Consider the following 18,976-nt stretch of genomic DNA (forward strand, 5'->3'; position numbering starts at 1 on the left):
CACCACCGTTTTGGAAATGATGATGACTCATCCAACGTTGATGTATAGCCATCCATGCCATCAAAGCTGTTGACTCTCCTGTCCGCTGAGCACATCTCTAAAGCCACACTGCTCTGGGAATCCTAACCATCCAATTAATTTATACCAAATGAACGGTAAAAAGTACAGCTGTGACGTACTGTTATGCACCATCCAAAGCTGACTCAGCCCAAGTACCAACTGGATTGCAGCGCAACTATGCTACTTATGCGGTTGAAGAGTCACCACCATCTCTAAATCGTGCGCGAAAAATGAAGACTGGGGTTGCGCTCACTTCCAATCTCTCTCTCATGCCTACCACACTCTTCTCTTCTCTTCTCTCTTAAATTCGGTCCTCACCTCTCCTCATTTTCATTCTCTCCCTCTCTCTCTCCGAATAGCTATTTTATCTCAATTTCCCATGATTCCCTTTTGCCCAAAATGCCCTCACTCCCCAAGTTCTCCCTCCACTTCCTCTCAAGGTTAATCCCAATTCCCAAAAGGGCAAAATAGTCATAAATATCAAAATTTCTTTAGCATTTTTGTTCAATTTCCTTATTTTAATTGCTTTTATTTGCAGGTGCTTCGGAATATTCCGGCACTGGAGGATCCTCTCCGATAGGGATGCCCACAACGACGATGAGACTCCCGCAATCGAGTGCTACGCATGCACTCAAGCAGGCGTACCCGCCTTCCACTCGACGAGCTGCGACCGATCACACTCGCCGGAATGGGAGGCGGACGCAGGATCTTCGTTGATCCCGATTCAGGGCCGTCGTGGTAGTGGTCAGGGGGCCCACCGGGCCACCAACACTACCGGCCCATTTTCATCATGGTGGATCTTCGGCCGGGTGCTGGATCCACGCAGCATGCCCGTCCAGAGGTGGAACCGCGCGTTGCTGCTCGCGCGTGGCGTGTCGCTGGCCATTGATCCGTTGTTCTTCTACTCGCTCTCGATCGGACTGGGCGGGGCGCCTTGCCTCTACATGGACGGTGGACTGGCTGCGATCGTCACTGCTCTACGCACGCTGACAGATGCCGTGCACCTGTTCCATGTGTGGCTCCAGTTCCGGCTGGCGTACGTATCGAGGGAGTCGCTCGTGGTGGGGTGTGGGAAGCTCGTGTGGGATGCGCAGGAGATCGCCTTGCACTACGTACGGTCCATCAAGGGCTTTTGGTTCGACGCCTTCGTCATTCTACCCGTACCTCAGGTTAGCAAATTATATATTGAAAAATCATTGCATGTGCAAGCTTGGCTCACGTGGGAGAGATCCTGGCCAGTTGTTAGGTGGGTCCGGACAAATATATCAGGACAGTAAACGGGCGGCTAGAGTGAATATCATAAAGGCTCAGTATTCAATGTATATGCCTTACCCACCGTCCCGGATTTTGGGATGAAGCGTGTTCACTTAGAGCACCATCTGATACATGGTCCAGATCTCGTGCATGTGTGGCAAGTTGGCACTTGTGACGTGAGTAGTCTGTTCAGTCTCTTCCCGGTGAGAACCGAAAATCACTCGTGCATTGATCGACTTTCAGTCCATACGTCGGCTAGTTGATTTACAGACCTGACGTACACTGTTGTTGTACGGTCGGTGGAAAATGGCCGTCCATCTGCTAGAGATGGTCCAATGATAACTGGATCTTCTAAGACCAGCATCAGCAAGAAACTTTCATTTGAGCCCAATTATCGATGTCCATACCTGAAACAGCAACAAACTTTCCTTTGAGCCTGACCATCATTGTCCATGCCTGAAACTGACCACTGAAAATTTCAAACACCACAAATCAATGGACTTAAATAATGAGAAAGGTAACTGGGCCATGCCATATTCATTAGTTTTAGAAATTGGAGTTGATTGCTGGATGAGACACCGGGAATTTGAGTGGACCATATGCCATTTTAAAAGATAAAGAAGTCCACTCTTTTTGCATTTTTTTTTTCACAGAAGTTAATTCCAGGATATTAGTGTTGAAAAGAATGGCTACTTTGATTAAACGCTTGCTACTGTCAGAAATGACTCAAAGAGTACGGTTGAAAGCTCTTTGGTCCTGCGGTGGCAATGGCTTGTGGTTGATATCCCATCAAATCCTGCATCATGAGGGACAATCCTGCCACATAAGGGCCTGTTTGGCCGGGTAAATCCCATAGTATTACCAGAAATGGGATTGCAATATCCCACCCGTCCATCCCCCGCGTCCTTGTTTGGGTTGGGCTATATCCCCCGGTACGGTGCAATCCCACGGAATCAACCGAGGGAGAGTCTTCGGGGGAGGGATTCTAATCCATGCCAATGCATTCTAGCACGCTTACGTGTCAGGGTTTCTATTCCACGTGCGCGTGGGGAACCAACCATCAACACATAGCATACGTGAGAATACGTGAGAGATATGGGAACGTGTAAGAGATCTGAGTTTTCCATTTGATAGTCTATAATACTTGGATCTTCTGGCCTGAAAATAAGGCCATTTCATAGGTCAGGTGGGCCACAGCATATAAAGCAATTGGATAGTCTTAAGAAAAGGTAGAACCGTCAGTTTAGTTGTAATACAATCTGAACCGCATGATGAGTTCCCAACCAGATGGAAAGACATCTTCTATAATAACACATGCATATTCGTATAGATGGGAATCCACACGCGTGTTTAATAAGCAGACTATCATTCGCGTGAGTCATCCCAATCTGGACCATGTGCTGCCCCTTATAACTCGTTGCATCACCGCCTACATCCCACGGACCCCAAACACACCGTCCGTTACGGTCCGGGATTAGTCCATCCCATGATATTCCCAACAATCCACTGACACCCACCTGATACCATGGGATTTGCCCGGCCAAACAGACCCTAAGGGATTTGATGGGACGTGGGAGCTAGGTCAGACAGGCCAGCACTCAACCAAGTCCATCTAATAGGCTGACAACGTTCAAACCTACCTTGCATAGCTGCCATCTTTGTGTTACGTAGCCCAATAAAAAAATCCCCGCCTCCAACACCACTGAGCTACATGGTGCTGGGCCACCTTGCAGTCCACATCAAATCATGCCCAAACTCGAAAGCATGCCATCGGGTACAGCATCCATTCTTCTGGCTCGGGAGTTATCTGATACTTGACTGTCTAACACGTTTCATACGAGTGCTTAGATATGGTACGTGTGTCAAACATTAAAACAAACTAAACCGATTAAATTGAAGAATTCATTGTTGCTGAGTTATCATCTAAAATTAGACTTCTTAAACAATCCTTCTGGCATGTCGCTGGCTTGTGGCTCATTTACCTTTGTTTACAAGCTCTCAAATCGTTACATCCGTAACGAGTGTACAGATTTGATATTTAACAATATAATTATAATAAACTCATTGAAATATATACTTTTGCTAAAAATGAAGAAGTTTCACATCTCACATGGACCTAAATATAAGGATTACAAATAAGCAATTTGTCAACAATTTTTAACCATACGCTTGGATGGCTAACCTTTATATGGTTTGAATAATTCTATTAGTGTGATAGATCTTACGTTAGACCCCAACTTGAAGATTCTCTAGCATTAGGACACAATTGCCAGGTTGTCATATGTGGTCCACGTTAAAGCTGCGTGTGTGGCTAGTAAACCTCTGTGAGGACTGGAGTATTCCGCACTGGCTGCAACTTGGGTTGGGTCTATCCGACCCTGACTGACCCAACCCGAGTTGGGCGGGCCCCGATTGCTTCCCTCCCCCCTAGCCCCAAACGGGCAGTTCTGTGGGCAGGCCCACTGTGATGTATCGGTTTATCCACGCCGTCCATCCATCCTCTTGTATTTTTATAAGATACGTGCACAAAAATGATTCAAATATAACGTTCAAGTGGACCACACCAAATAATAAGTTTGGGTTGCATGAAATGACAAAGCATTAAATGCAAGATTAATCTATGGTGTGGCCAGTTGAGCATTGGAACTGTCTCATTTTTGAGCCTTTACCTTAAAATGATCCGAGAGGAGGAATGGACGGCGTGGATAAACCGATAAATCACAGTGGGCCCGCCCATAGAACTGCCTGTTCGTGGCTAAAGACGGCCGGGGTTAGGACGCAATCCGCATCCGAGTTGGGTGAGGTCAGGCTGTCAAGGTCCTCAGGTTGCCAGATTGAAAAAAGCCAAAAATTTTCTCAGATTGAAAAACGCCAAAAAAAATGCCAAACCCGACGAATTCAAATTGGGAATTATCTGGTGTATTTGAGTCAGGTCGGGCTGGAGGGTTGGGTTTATATGACTTGGGGTTAGGAGCTGTCGGGTTGCTATTTGGGTTGGCCTGGGCTGGTGGTTGGGTCTTCTTGAAGTTGGGTTGGGTTCAGATTGACCCTCAACCAACTGACCCAACTGGCCGGAGTTGCACCCCTGTCTGCACCACCTGTTGTGGGCAACAAGTACAACGCTCAGATGTGTGGGATCCATTGAACAGTGTTGTAAAGTCCAATCCGTCCATCACCTGCACCCCTATGTTTACCCAAAACATAATTTGGTGGGCCACACCATTCTGAGCTGCTTGAAATTACTCCAATTATCTCTCATGCGAGCGTGCTGTGCCACTTGGGTAGTACGTCAGTATCATGAAAACGTTGCGCCCAGACCCAAATGAAGACCTGGCACGAAAATTATGCTGTTCCACTCATCATGTTGGCTATGTAGAGTACAATTAACGGTCTTGGTTTAAGATATAGGTTCGGCCCACCTATGCAATTGATCGACCTTATTTTTTTAGAACGGGACTTATCTTTGGACGCGGATTTCCTGCCAAAGCCTTTCGCAGGAAGTTCCTGTGCTGGAATGCTAGGTGGGCTCCACCGTGATTTTTACGAGAAATCCACACTGTCCATCCGTTTTGAGAGCTCATTTTAAGTCACGTGAGCAAAGAGGCATGTCGACGGGGGAAAGATCGTACGGCACCACAGATTGTGGTACCTAGTCCGCCAGGTAACCGGTTGTATCTATAACAGTCTTACACGGTATCTAGCTCTCTACCTACCATGAAATCCAGTCCGTCTACCAAGTTATAATCTTTTTGCTCACCATCCGTATAAAATTTCGGCCCATAAAAATCTCATATGGGATTATACCAATGGGAAAAATGTAAATTTATATGCGTGGTGCTGCAGCTAAGTTTTAGATCAGGCTAGTTTATGTATTGTTCCCTTCATTCTGATGAGTCCCACCTGCTGAATGGCTTTGATGAAATATACGCACCATGGTAGCCTCACTGACAAACCTATGATTGGCATCCGGCCCACCTGATGTGTCTATTTTACTGATTTTTGGCCCTAAGTCATATTATGAAAAATCACAGCTGGTGGACCGATCAGATTTCACATATACAACTTGGTGGGCCCCAAAGATCTTTTTTCGCGGATAAATGATGGAAGCGGATTGGCTGGTGTACCGCACACCAGCTATATAGCTGCTGTAGGTACGTGTCGTGCGAGGACGACCACTGACGCTCCTCGAGCTCCGAGTTGTACGAACGGTTCAAAGGAGATCAAAGTTACGTGGCCTCCACAGTGATGTATTTATTATATCCACACCGTTCATCTATTTTTAGAGATCATTTTAGAGAATTATACAAAAAATTTGAATCATATCTAAAGATTATCTGGACCACACCACAAATAGAAGCAGACCACCGTAACGTTTATTTTCCATCCAATATGGTCGTAAGGTCACAACGACCTATATGAAGAGATAAAACAAATTTCCGTGACCAAAAAAGATTTCAATGGTAGACATTTGTGGTTAACTTGATAGTTATATCTGTCCTATTTTTCGTCTCAAGCATTAAGACGAGATGGTCGGTTTGGAATCCTTACTCTTCCTCGGGTCCTAGACTCATAGGAGTTTTAACACCCACTAAAGGGTTCGAGTATCCATAGGTGGTGAAATTCCACTAGCGTGAGCGTGTGGGGGCACGTGTGCGTGTGTAAAATAAAAATAAAAAAAGAAAAAGATGGACGGTTGGATATAACACATACCTCATGATCAGACTCACATAACTGACGTCAGTACGTATAGCTGATGTTAGGTACACCAGCCAATCCGCGTCCAAAGATGATCATGTGCCGCCGTCAGCATGAAAGCTTACCGGACGCTGATTGCGTCCTACCCCTGCCTGGACAAATATCCGTCCTGGCAGGGCTCTGTGGGGTCCATCTTGATGTAGGTGTTTTATCTACGCCGTTAACCATTTTTCTCAGATAATTTTAAGATATTATCCTAAAAATAAGGTAGGTACAAGTCTTAAGAGGACCACAAAGTGGGGATTGAACGTACATCATTAAAAACTTCTTGGGAGCTTGAGAACTTTCGGATCAGGCTGATATTTGTGTTTTCACTTCATCCACGTCTACATGACCTTATAAGTAGGTTGGATGGTAAAAAAAACATCACGGCGGCCCTTAGAAAGTTTTCAATTGGTGGTGTCATTATCACTGCAGCTTTCTTTGGTGCGGTCCACTGGAATTATGGACCTACTTCATTTTTTAGATAATACTTAAAATGATATGAGAAAAGCGAGGAAGGGCGTGGATAAGCCACATCACGGTGGGCCCCACAGAGCCCTGCCCGAACGGATATTTGTCCGGGCGGGGGTAGGACGCAATCCGCGTCCAGAAAATGAGGTATATCGAAGTGTAAAATAGCTACGTGATGGCCCAAGATGTTTCAACTATGGGCATTCAAGACGAGCGCTGACGCTCCTCGAGCTAAGTTGTACGAACGGTTTAAAGGAGATCAAAGTTATATGGCCCCGAAATGATGTATTTATCATATCTACCCTGTTCATCCACTTGGAAAGATCTTTTAATATATTGATCCCAAAAATGAGTAATTTCCAAGGATCATGTGGACCACACTACAAATAGCAGTGGGGACCATGATTCTCACCGTTAAAACATTAGTAGGGCCCACCGTAACGTTTATTTTCCATCCAATCTATTCATAAGATCACACAGACCTTGATGAAGATAAGAAAAACAAATATCATATCATATTGATCCAAAATTTCCGTGACCACCAAAAGGGTTTCAATGGGAGGCGTTCAATCCTCCACTATTTTTTAATGTGTGGTCCACTTGATTTTTGGATATGTCTTATTTTTCGGATCAAGCATTAATACAATCTCACCAAGTGGACGGACGGTTTGGATATAACTCATACCTCATGATGGGACCCACAGAACTTGGTGACGTCAACACAGCAGCCACATCGGTGGTGTGCGGTAGACCAGCCAATCCGCTTCCGCTTCCCATTCTTTCTTTCCGGCGTGCAGTTTGCTTGGCAAACCTTGGAAAACTTCATCCCCATGATTAAGATCCCCTGGCCTGATAATCAGATTTGTCCACTTCTTAGGTGGGCCAACCTAAAGACTGGGACATATTGTCCGTCATTCATTGATTTTGATGGAAAGGATCACATGATGATTTTACTGCTCCGATTTTCTTGCAACGTAACTTTCATGAAGAGAAAGACAACCGTGTGGCTCAGATTTCCTGTACGTGTGACAAGTTGGCAGGAACAAAGGCTAACAACAGCACCCTATGTTTCCTCTCGTTCACGTGTACCAATGCGACTGTAACAATGGAGAGAGGGTGACGGCCTCCAATCTCAGCAGATACCCGTTATGTCACTGTTTTGGGGCCACATTTGATCAACCGTTACGGTGGTAGATTGAACATTGATACCAAAATAACCATGATTTGGATGATCACAGCCACACAAGAAAAGGGGACGAGTGAAAATGATTATCCGATTTCGGGCCTTCGTTTTGAATGGTTAAGATCATAAATCAGGGTACTTGGGAATGTGCAATCCCTGGTGGATTCCTTTTATCCAATGGCCCACTTTGATTATTGGTGGGGCCATTTGGCCACAGCATTGATAGTTGGACAATGTGGCCCACCCAATTACTGGATCGCCATGATTTTCAGGGAAGCTGATCTTCATAGTGTGGGCCATGTTTTGTACGACTTGGATGTCCCGTCCACCTGTTGAAGAGGTTGGATGTCGTGCACATGCAAACCCAACCTCTACCTTGATCAGATCATCAGCCATCCCTTGATTTCTACGGCAAACTTTTTTTTTTTTTTTTTTCTTAACACACGCACCCATGTACACATGACATAGTGGGATTTCACAACCTATGGGTTTTCCAACCCCAGACCTCGTATTGAAAATCACTCCACAAAGTCTATGAACGAGGCAAGGATAAGAACCCTCTGACATTTTCAGGAAAATTCCCACCAAAATAAAAATATTCATTGTGAATTTTTAAATAAATTTAAAATTTAAATGTACATTTATATAACAACGTCCTTAGTGGTTATACTATTTCAAGTTAATATAGCAATAAGCAATATTTTAAAATTTTCGGAGATTTTTAAAAGACCTAACTATAATTATCACACTGCTTGAAACTGCGGCCTTTTTCCTTTTATTATTATTATTATTATTTTTTGAACACGCTCACACCCGGCCCCTGCTGAAGATAACCTGACTCATCAATCAATCCACTGGTCTGGCGGGCCATCAAGTACAGAAACAATGAATGAACGGTTTAAATCAGTCCTGACAATGTTTTCTCCCATTTCATGAATGGACTGCCTATTTTTCATTTACTAGATGATCACATCATGGTGGGGGGCCCACCTCTGGAACGGTTGGGGTGCCAAAGTAACATGACCCATTTGGCCCATGGGATGTCTCATGTATGTTAAGCTAACCTGCAACTTTAGTTTGGTGAATGGATTTTGATTTCTTCGTGTTGTATTTCTTTTGAGGTGCAGGTGGTTTTCTGGTTGATCGTGCCAAAATTGATTAGGCAAGAGGAGATTAAGCTGATAATGACTATTCTTCTACTAATCTTCTTGTTCCAATTCCTGCCCAAAGTCTACCACAGCATTTGCCTGATGAAGCAGATGCAGAAGGTTACAGGTTACATTTTCGGGACCATCTGGTGGGGTTTTGCCCTTAATCTCATCGCCTATTTCATCGCATCACATGTAAGTACATCTCAAATTCCATTTTAACGTAGATTAGTGGGTGATGATCACTTACCACTGATAGCAACCTATCTCAAATGCGAAAGTTGGGCCCTACTAGCTGGAAAAAAAAAATGTGGCCAACCACTCATCAGGTGGCCGCATGGGTATCTTGAATAAGATATTGGCTTTTGGTGGAATTGAGATGTCTCTTGTTTGCCCATGAGGTTGCCCATGTGATGAGTGGAGTGGCCTTGTGCCAGGCGATCTACGGATTGGAATCCAACTATCACACCCGTTAGTATTGTGCGCACATGACATATTGGCACATTGGTGGATGATCATCTGCTTTCAAAATACAATGCAAGATATCTGGCTGGAAGTGCGACCAACACCCGAATTCTATAGAGCCCAAAATGATGTGTGTAACATCCTCTCCGCCCATCAATTGAAACACCTCATGTTCATTGTACATTAGAAAAACAAGCTTCCATACCTCTTTGTGGTCCACCTGAGTTTTAAATAAATCGGGGTGATATTTAGATGTTTCTTCATCTTCGTGAGGCTCACATCATGAACATGTTGGATGGCATATAAAAACATGATGGCCTCAACATGGTTTCTATGGTAGATGTCCCCAAGTCCCCATCCGACAATTCCCTGTGGTGCAGCCCACCAGAGTCTTTTGTCTCATGTCCTAATGCGATGTGTTGCAACTAATGTACTGAGTGGATGCCATACACATATTATATCATGTTGGGCCTATGGAACTACAGTTGTCACATGCTATTCCTGACGCAGGGAAGGACGTGAGGTCGAGCACCGTCTTCCTCAAGAGGATAGCTATTCCAAATCCACGAAACTTCTCTGGACTCCTCAGAGACTTCTCGAATCCACGAGGGAAGAAAGCAGAAAATAGAAATAAATTCTAATAAATTCGAAATTAATTAATGAATGAATAAAAACGAGTTCACAACCCTTTAAATAGGGGTACCAAGCAATGGGAAAGAAATCAGAATCAAACTACAACTATAACTACTAGAATTCACGACTTACTATTTATAGACGGCCATGATGTCTACTAGTGCGCAAGGTTTTTGGCCAAAAATAGTAAGTGTCCTATTTGGCTTCACCAAACCGTTCTCCTAATTATTCTAAGCTCTTTTCACGTTGGACGCAACTCCTAAAGCCAGACGGATGAAGAGTTATAATCAAACTAAAACTTACTATTTATAGTAAAAACGAAATTAAAACAGGGAAACGACCATCGATCTAGGGGTATTTCGCAAATCCGGCTTGTACAACCCGGCGTAGCGGGGTTGGTTGGCTAAAGTAGCTCGTTCTACCCCAAAATCATATATTTTACGCCCGATAACTCATTCCGGATTGTGAGATACGCCCGATCTAAGGTCCAACGGTCCGGATCACTTCCGTCGTCGACCGAGCCTTTTCTGATCCATCTTGGCTATGAAACTATTCGCGACCCGCTCTACATCAGTCCCCTCCACTTCAAAAGAACTCATCCTCAAGTTCTCGTCCTGCTCTGGTTCATGATATTCGGTTAGGTCCGCGACGTTGAAAGTCTGTGAGATCGCCATGTCATCTGGAAGATCAACAATATAAGCGTTGTCATTGATCTTTCGAATGATTGGGACGGGTCCAATCTTCTTATTTTTCAACTTGTTGTACGTCCCGGTCGGAAATCTCTTTTTGCTCAGATGGACCATAACGCGATCGCCCACCTCGAACACTTTTTGTCGCCAGTGCTTGTCCGCTTGTTCCTTGTACTTCTCGTTCGAGGCATGTAGCTTGGTCTACACTTTCGCATGGATGCCCATGATCTTGTCTGCCATATGTTCTGCTGCAATGCTCGTACTTAGGTGCTTGGGAAGAGGGACCAAGTCAAGTGTGTGACGAGGCACTCGTCCGTAGATAATCCGAAACGGTGATTTCCCTGTCGAGCGGTTCACCATATTGTTGAATGCAAACTCTGCTTGAGACAAGGTCAAATCTCACTACTTCGGTTTTTCTCCTGAAATACAGCGAAGGAGGTTTCCCAATGTGCAATTCACAACTTCGGTCTGCCCATCAGTCTGTGGGTGGTAAGCACTGCTGAATTGAAGTCGTGTATCGAATCAAGTCCACAAAGTCCGCCAAAAGTGGCTAATGAACTTCGCGTCACAATCAGAAGTAATGGTCTTGGGGACCCCATGAGCCGTACGACCTCCCTGAAGAATAGATTCGCCACGTGTATCGCATCGAGGGTCTTCTTGCATGGGATAAAGTGCGTCATCTTGGAGAAACAATCTACCACCACGAATACCGAATCCATGCCGCATTGTGTTCGTAGGAGACCAAGCATGAAGTCCATTGATAAATCCTCCCAAGGATCGTCAAGTATAGGTAACAGGGTGTGGAGGCCCGTATTCTGAGATTGCCCCTTGGAGGTCTGACAAACATGATAACGTTGTACGGCTTTTCCCACATTACGTACTAATTGCGGCCAGTAATACTGCTCTTCCACAAGAGTTCGCGTCTTGTCTCGCCCAAGGTGTCCACCGAGGCCACCTCCATGTAGCTCCTGAATAATCTGCTCCCTTAGAGAACTTTGGGCAATGCACAATCGATTCCCTTTGAAGAGAAAATCGTCCTGTATATGAAGGTCACTGGAGTGACCTTCTTAGCATTTCATCAAAGAATCTTTGAAGTCCTCATCCTCGGCATACAGCTCCTTGAGACAGTCGAAGCCGACCACCTCATTACTCATCGTAACAAGTAGTGATGCACGACGGCTAAGTACATTAGCCACCTTGTTCTGCTGCACTGACTTGTGCTTCAGAACGAACATGAATTTTTGTAAAAATATAGCCCATCTAGCATGCACGCGATTCACGTTAGTCTGACTATTAATAAATTTTAATGCTTGATGATCAGTGTACAGAACAAACTCTCTTTGAATCAGATAATGCCGCCAATGTCGCAGCGCCTGAACAACTGTGTACAATTCAAGCTCATAAGTCGACCACTTCTTTCGGGCTTCGCTGAGCTTCTCACTTTAGAAGGCTACCGGCCTGCCTTCCTGTGATAATACTCCAATTCCGACGTATGAAGCGTCACACTCAACCTCAAACAATTTGTCGAAATTAGGAAGCACTAAGACTGGTGTTGTAGACAAACGATACTTGATCTCATGAAATTGTTAGCTTTATCGGTCCACTGGAACGGTCCTTTTTTCATGCAATCTGTTATAGGCGCGACTATGGTGCTAAAATATCGCACAAATCGAAGATAGAAAATCGCCAACCCGTGAAAACTCCTCACCTCATGAATGTTTATCGGGATTGGCCGTTCCGTAATAGCTCGCACCTTTTCATCGTCCACATGGATGCCTGTAGACATCACAACAAATCATAGAAACAACAGGTTGTCAGTTAAAAAACTGCACTTCTTCAAGTTGAAGTACAACTTGTTAATTTGTAGGACCTGCAGCACCTGCCTGAGATGTTTCCTGTGCTCTACCTCATCCTGACTTTATATCAAATACTACCACAAATCGGCCAGTGAACGGTTTTAGAACTTGATTTATCAAACGCATAAAAGTACTTAGTGCATTCGATAAGCCGAAGGGCATGACCAGCTACTCATACAACCCTTGGTTTTGAATGCTGTTTTCCACTCATCACCGGGTCGGATACGAATCTGATGGTACCCGCTCCTTAGATCTAGTTTAGAGAACACCTTAGCCCCTTCTAACATATCAAGTATGTCGTCCAACCGTGGTATTGGGAACCGATATTTGATGGTAATTTTGTTAATAATGTTGATACGTCACATGGGCTCATGCTCTCTCTCAAGAGACCCTTACGGATCAATTCTTCCACTTGCCCCTGAAGTATCTCACACTCCTTCGGACTCATCTGATAATGAGGGCGGTTGGGCAGGTTAGCCCCAGGGACAAGGACTATATGATGTTGGATATCCCTCATGGTGGGCAATCTATCAGGTAAATCCTCAAGCCAGACTCCTTTGAATTCATTTAGCAACAGTCTTAAACTTGGAGGGATGTTTGAGGGGTCCTCTTCCTCGCCCTTCACCATTACGGCGTATACCTAGCCGATTTCCTTGGATTCCTCCATGAAATCCCAAATGGTCAAAAGGGAACTCCTCTCCACTTTAGAGGCTTCAGGGTAGTTCTCTGGTACCATAGGGGCAAGGATTATTTTTCGACTATCCTTGACGAATATGTAGACATTGTTTCGTCCTCGATGGGTCGCATCACGGTCCGACTGCCAGGGTCGACCAAGTAGCATATAGCAAGCTTCCATGTCAACCATGTCACAAAGTATTTGATCCTTATAATTTTTGTCAATTGAAAATGAGATAGTGCATTGAGACCATGCATTGTTCAGTTACCTTGGTCTCATTCACCTTTTTTATCCAGTTAATTGAGTATGAGGAAGGATGTTTCGTCGTTGGTAGCTGCAACTTGTCCACCATCACTCTTGAGACAATGTTCTCGCTACTACCACTGTCTATGATCACATCACAGACCTTTCCGTTGATAGTGCACCGAGTATGAAATATATTGTGTCGCTGTGGATATAATTCCTTTCGTGGGGCATATAGTAATCGCCTCACAACTAGAAATTCGCTATGATCCTCGCTCGTCACTTCATTGCCACTTACTATTTCTTCAGTGGTTTATTCATGTTCATTAAAGCCATGGTCTTCTTCTACAGTCTCATCTTCAATGTCCCCTTTGTTTATAGTCAAGTGTGTTGTGGGACGTTGAGGACAAGTGTTTGATAAGTGGCCTGGTTGGCCACAGTGGTAACAATTGTTCAACCTTGGCCGAGCATAAGGATTTGGAATCTTAATCGGGCCCGCTGTTGTGGTTGCTACACGTTGAGGTCTGCTCCCTATATCACGGTTTGCAGTTGTAGGAGGTTGAAGACGTTCTCCTACTGGATCTTTTCCTCGTGCCAGCACTGGATCCTGCGTGGGACCTGTCAGGAGGGGTCAAGTTGGAGGATAGGGATGAGCAGGAGCTCTTGCAAGTTGTGTTTCTGCTCTACCTGCCAATTGAATTGCTTCATCCACGGTCCCCACTGGGTATATCTGAACTCAGTCCTGAATTGTCGGTCGCAACTCACCTATAAATCGTGCCACCTTCTGTGACTCAGATTCTGACAGATCGTTTCGTGTAGCCAACCGCTGGAATTCTTCAGTGTAATCTGTGACGGTTCGATTTCCTTATTGGCAATTTTGATATTGCTGGAATAATATCTGTTCATAATCACTGGGGAGAAATCGTGATCGAAGAAGACGTCTCATCCGTGGCCATGATGAGATGGGCGCCTTGTTCTGACAGGCTCGTGAGAGTTGTAATTGTTCCCACCATGCAGAAGCACCAGATTTTAATTTAAACGCTACCAATTTTACCCTTTTATGATCTGGCACGTCCATATAATCAAAATATCTCTCTACTTCGGCTAGCCAATCGAGAAAATCTTCTATACGTAATAAACCATTAAAACTAGGAAGTTCAACCTTACCTCGATAGTCTCTTTCAGCACGATCTAGATGATCGCCTCCATGGATTGGTCGTCGGGCAAAACCTTCATTAAGGTCCTCGTCATTAGAACTTGAATCATCTGGTGTAGCCCTACGGTTTGCCACTGGTAGTGCTCTACGAAAATCGGGGTTGTGTCGTACAGCAACCACGGGTGGTGGAGCAACCATAGGTGGTGGAGCACCGCCTAGGGCTCGGGGCGGAAGTAGCGCATTCGCAAGATGGTCGAGGGTTACCTGCAGCCCTTGCATAGTCAACTGACTCTCCCAGTAGAAAGCTTCCATTCTTTTCGAAAGATAACGAATCCTTGGATCACCGTCCACAAGATTTTGATTCATACCTTCATTGTTTGCCATTGGCCCGAGGGGAATCCTCGCTTTGATACCAAATTGATGCAGGGAAGGACGTGAGGTCGAGCACTGTCTTCCTCAAGAGGATAACTATTCCGAATCCACGGAACTTCTCTGGACTCCTCACAGAGACTTCTCGAATCCACAAGGAAAGGAAGCAGAAAATAGAAATAAATTCTAATAAATTCAAAATTGATTAATGAATTAATAAAAACGAGCTCACAACCCTTTAAATAGGGGTACCAAGCAATGGGAAAGAAATCAGAATCAAACTACAACTAAAACTCCTAGAATTCGCAACTTACTATAAATAGTAAACTTACTATTTATAGACGGTCATGATGTCTACTAGTGCGCAAGGTTTTCGGCCAAAAATAGTAAGTGTCCTATTTGGCTTCACCAAACCGTTCTCCTAATTATTCTAAGCTCTTTTCACGTTGGACGCAACTCCTAAAGCCCGACGGATGAAGAGTTATAATCAAACTAAAACTTACTATTTATAGTAAAAACGAAATTAAAACAGGGAAACGACCGTCGATCTAGGGGTATTTCGCAAATCCGGCTTGCGCAACTGGGCATAGTGGGGTTGGTTGGCTAAAGTAGCTAGTTCTACCCCAAAATCATATATTTTACGCCGGATAACTCATTCCGGATTGTGAGATACTCCCGATCTAAGGTCCGACGGTCCAGATCACTTCTATCGTCGACCGGGCCTTTTCTAATCCATCTTGGCCATGAAATTGTCCGTGAACCGCTCTACATCAATTCCTGAAACAGGTTGTAGAGGATTCAGGTCCTAATGTATCCATTCATCTTAAGGTTGTGCAAACCCTAGGGTAATGAGATTGGACCAGCTGCAACCGGCTGTAAATTAACCCATAACCCCAGCAAAGTTGGAAACCATTGTTCTAAAGGCATAATAGAATTGTTGCAGGTCCAACCGGTTGTAGGTGATTGTTCATCTAATGTAATAGGGCATGGGTTCATCTCGTCTTACTCATGAACATTGTGACGTACGGTTCACAACCTCTTATGGTGCCATCTTCTGTGGGTTGAACCTTTTTGTCTTTTCCATCAAAAGGTACTTGATCTCTATAGAGAATGGTTTATAGTACTGTAACTGGCACATATGGCACCATATACATTCTGGTATAGCCCATGAAAGATACAGGTGTATTGGCTCTGTATGGGCTGAAACAACCCAATTTGGGGCAATACAGGGCGATACGTAATGGTTTCGATGGTGAGCTAGGCAAGGTAGCATGGTTATATGACTCAGTAACTCAGATGGATTGGTTTGTTTTGAGTTGAGTCGACTCGCCTGAGTAGGGGTGACTCAGGGTTTTTGTGGCCGGCCAAGTCTGAGTAGACTCGGACAAGTTGCATGTTGTGTCTCCATGTCGTTGCGGCACACCACCTTGGATACATGAGGTAGATCTGAACCGTTCATTCAGGTAGGTCCAGCAGTGAATGAACCATAGACCAAAAACCAAGCTGTCTGAATGATCTTGACCCTTTAATCGTCAGTCTGGATCATTCGAAAAGCTTTGGCAATGGGTCAGCACAGCCTGTTGGGTCTTTGGTCTGTCCCTTCACAGGCCAGGCTTGTCCTTCAACTCGTGGGCCCATAATGTTGGGTTTAAAAGCTCAGGCCCAATTAATTTTCAGGAGCGGCTCATGTCATCATAGATCATAATGTTGGGTCCCTTACTCATGCCTCAGTGGTAGACTTACACGAGTTTCAACATGAGGTCATGGGTTCAAGTACCCATTGTGGTGAAAAACCACTGTAGTGTGAGTGCGTTGGCGTGTGAGTGCGTGTTACAAAAAAGTCATAGATCATAATGTGCAGCAGTAGGATATTTATGCATGGGAAATGATCCTACGGTCTCTATGTACCCAGTTTTCCAGCTTTTACTAGTAGGGCCGATTATTGAGTTCCTCAAATTGGAGTGGATGGACAATGTCCCAAAAGTTTCCTTGATTGAAAAATCGTGACCTTCAATTTTCATGGACCAGAAATGGACTCCAAAAGAGAAATACATGGAGGTCTTGGTGCCAGCCTCACACCATGATGTCGGGCCCAAACCCATCTTGGGGCTACTATCCTGGCCCGAGCCCTAACCCAAGTGCCATTAGAACTAATAGACCTGAACCTATTTCCCATTAATATGGAGAAATGATTTTTTTTTTTTGTCAGAAATTTCTTAGGAGTTCTGATTTTACCTGAAATGCCTCAGCTATTTTAGAGTACATTATTGTGATTTTTATGTGTTCAATGACTAAAATGCCCTCATCTTTTTTTCCTTTTTTCTTTTCCTAAAAAAAAGGTAAGTTGAGAGGGCTGTCAATTGGCCGGGCCTGGGGTTGGTTTTGGCTTGGATTTTGAATTGTTCACCTTATTTAAAAATTTAATTTTTCCATGCCCAAGCCTGGCCCATTGACAGCCCTAGTTGAGGCATCGTGGTGCCCATGTGATATGTGTATGACATCCAACCGTCCAACAGTGCATCCCACCATGCTGGTAATATAAACCATAGATAAAGCCAATCCTACCATCAAGTGGGTCATATCATAAAAATAATATACACCACCCAAAATCTTTACTTGTGGGCTATTTGATGATTAGATTGGCCTGATTCCATGCTTGTATGGTCATCATAGTGGGTTGCACCTATTGGATGGTTGGATGTCATAAACACTCTGTGTTGACTTTATAGCTTTGGACTCTTAACAAGCTTATTTAGAACCTATAATAGATGAGGTTATTTTAGTCATTCTCACTAAAAAGCACATATTAGTGCTTTAGAAAAGTTGAGGTAGAGTAATTCAATGGTAAAAATCCCAATTTTCTTAATTATGGCTTATGTTCAGCAATTTCACTGTAAAAATCCTGATCTTCTTCACTATAGCTTATGTTCAGGTTTCAGCTTTTTCATATTCTAAGAATATAATGGCCATCTTGACAAGCCTTAACCCAAACTCGGTCCAATGAAGCTACATACCAATAAGGCGTGGACGGGCCTCTTATCACTCAGCTAGCACTGAGCCCCACTAATAAACAGGCTTGAAAATTGGAGCTAAAGCCTGAGCCCATCGCTTGCTGGACTGAGTCCGAAAGCCCAATGGGCTGGTCTGGCCCACTTACAAACCTCATGTACCATCACCTGGTAAAAATTTTGGACCATGTCAATATGTGCTGCGCCATCCCAAGTTCATCCAGCGATTCGATGAATCAGAAGGTGATGAGAGTTTCTTCTCCATCATTCATCATTTTTTCTTATTTTTTGTAACAATGATATGATGAGTGCCTTGTAGAACTAATCTTATATGCGGAATTAGCCCATGGACCTAACTGTGCATAGAGCATGGAGATCATAATGTGAAGAGAACATACCTATCTGAGAAGCCATAGTTGAGAATAATAAGATATTAGGATCTTCCTCTCCTTACACCTGAATGCAGAAAATTAGATGGGACTTTCATTTCTGACTTGTGTGTAGAATCGAGGACCTAGCACTTGTTATATAGTTGTTGTGGTGAAGAGAGTTTGGAACCCATCACAACTCTCTTCACATGGCTCTACACTTTCAGAATCCTAGTAGAACATAAATTGTTGTGTGCGTAACCACAGCTATAACATTCCAACCCCTTACGCAGACTAACGCAGGTATTCTGGAAGAATCACATGGAAGTGGGGCCCACTGGTATACTCGTTTACATCATCCAGCCTTTAGGTTAATTTGGTCCATTGATCGATGAGGCCCACCTCATAGAGATCTTACATTCTCCCACTTGGGCCACATTGATCAATGTCAATGATTAATCCTTTGAAAATACTTTTGAAAGAATTTGTTTTGATTTTGAAAAAACATCCAAATGGTTAACCAATATAATTATAGGATGATACGGGTAATGCTATTCAATTTGGTCCATTAAGATTATCAACATCGGATCGTAGTAGTCATCGCAACATTTAATCTAGGTGAAGTGAGGCTAAGCACGGTCATGAATGCATTCAACCTTA

General features: G+C 44.1%; 1 protein-coding gene across 1 annotated transcript in view; it reads left to right on the forward strand.

Moving 5' to 3' along the window:
• Window positions 1-298: 298 nt before the first annotated feature.
• LOC131229548 (cyclic nucleotide-gated ion channel 2) overlaps window positions 299-18,976 on the forward strand; it is a 35,779-nt gene continuing 17,101 nt past the window's right edge. Inside the window, exons 1-3 of the mRNA XM_058225538.1 lie at window positions 299-500; window positions 599-1,229; window positions 8,833-9,048. Coding sequence (XP_058081521.1) covers window positions 460-500; window positions 599-1,229; window positions 8,833-9,048 — 888 coding nt within the window. The 5' untranslated portion in view covers window positions 299-459. The remainder of the gene's footprint in view (window positions 501-598; window positions 1,230-8,832; window positions 9,049-18,976) is intronic.

The sequence above is a fragment of the Magnolia sinica genome, chromosome 16, assembly GCF_029962835.1.
Source record: "Magnolia sinica isolate HGM2019 chromosome 16, MsV1, whole genome shotgun sequence".
Classification (NCBI taxonomy): Eukaryota; Viridiplantae; Streptophyta; class Magnoliopsida; order Magnoliales; family Magnoliaceae; genus Magnolia; species Magnolia sinica.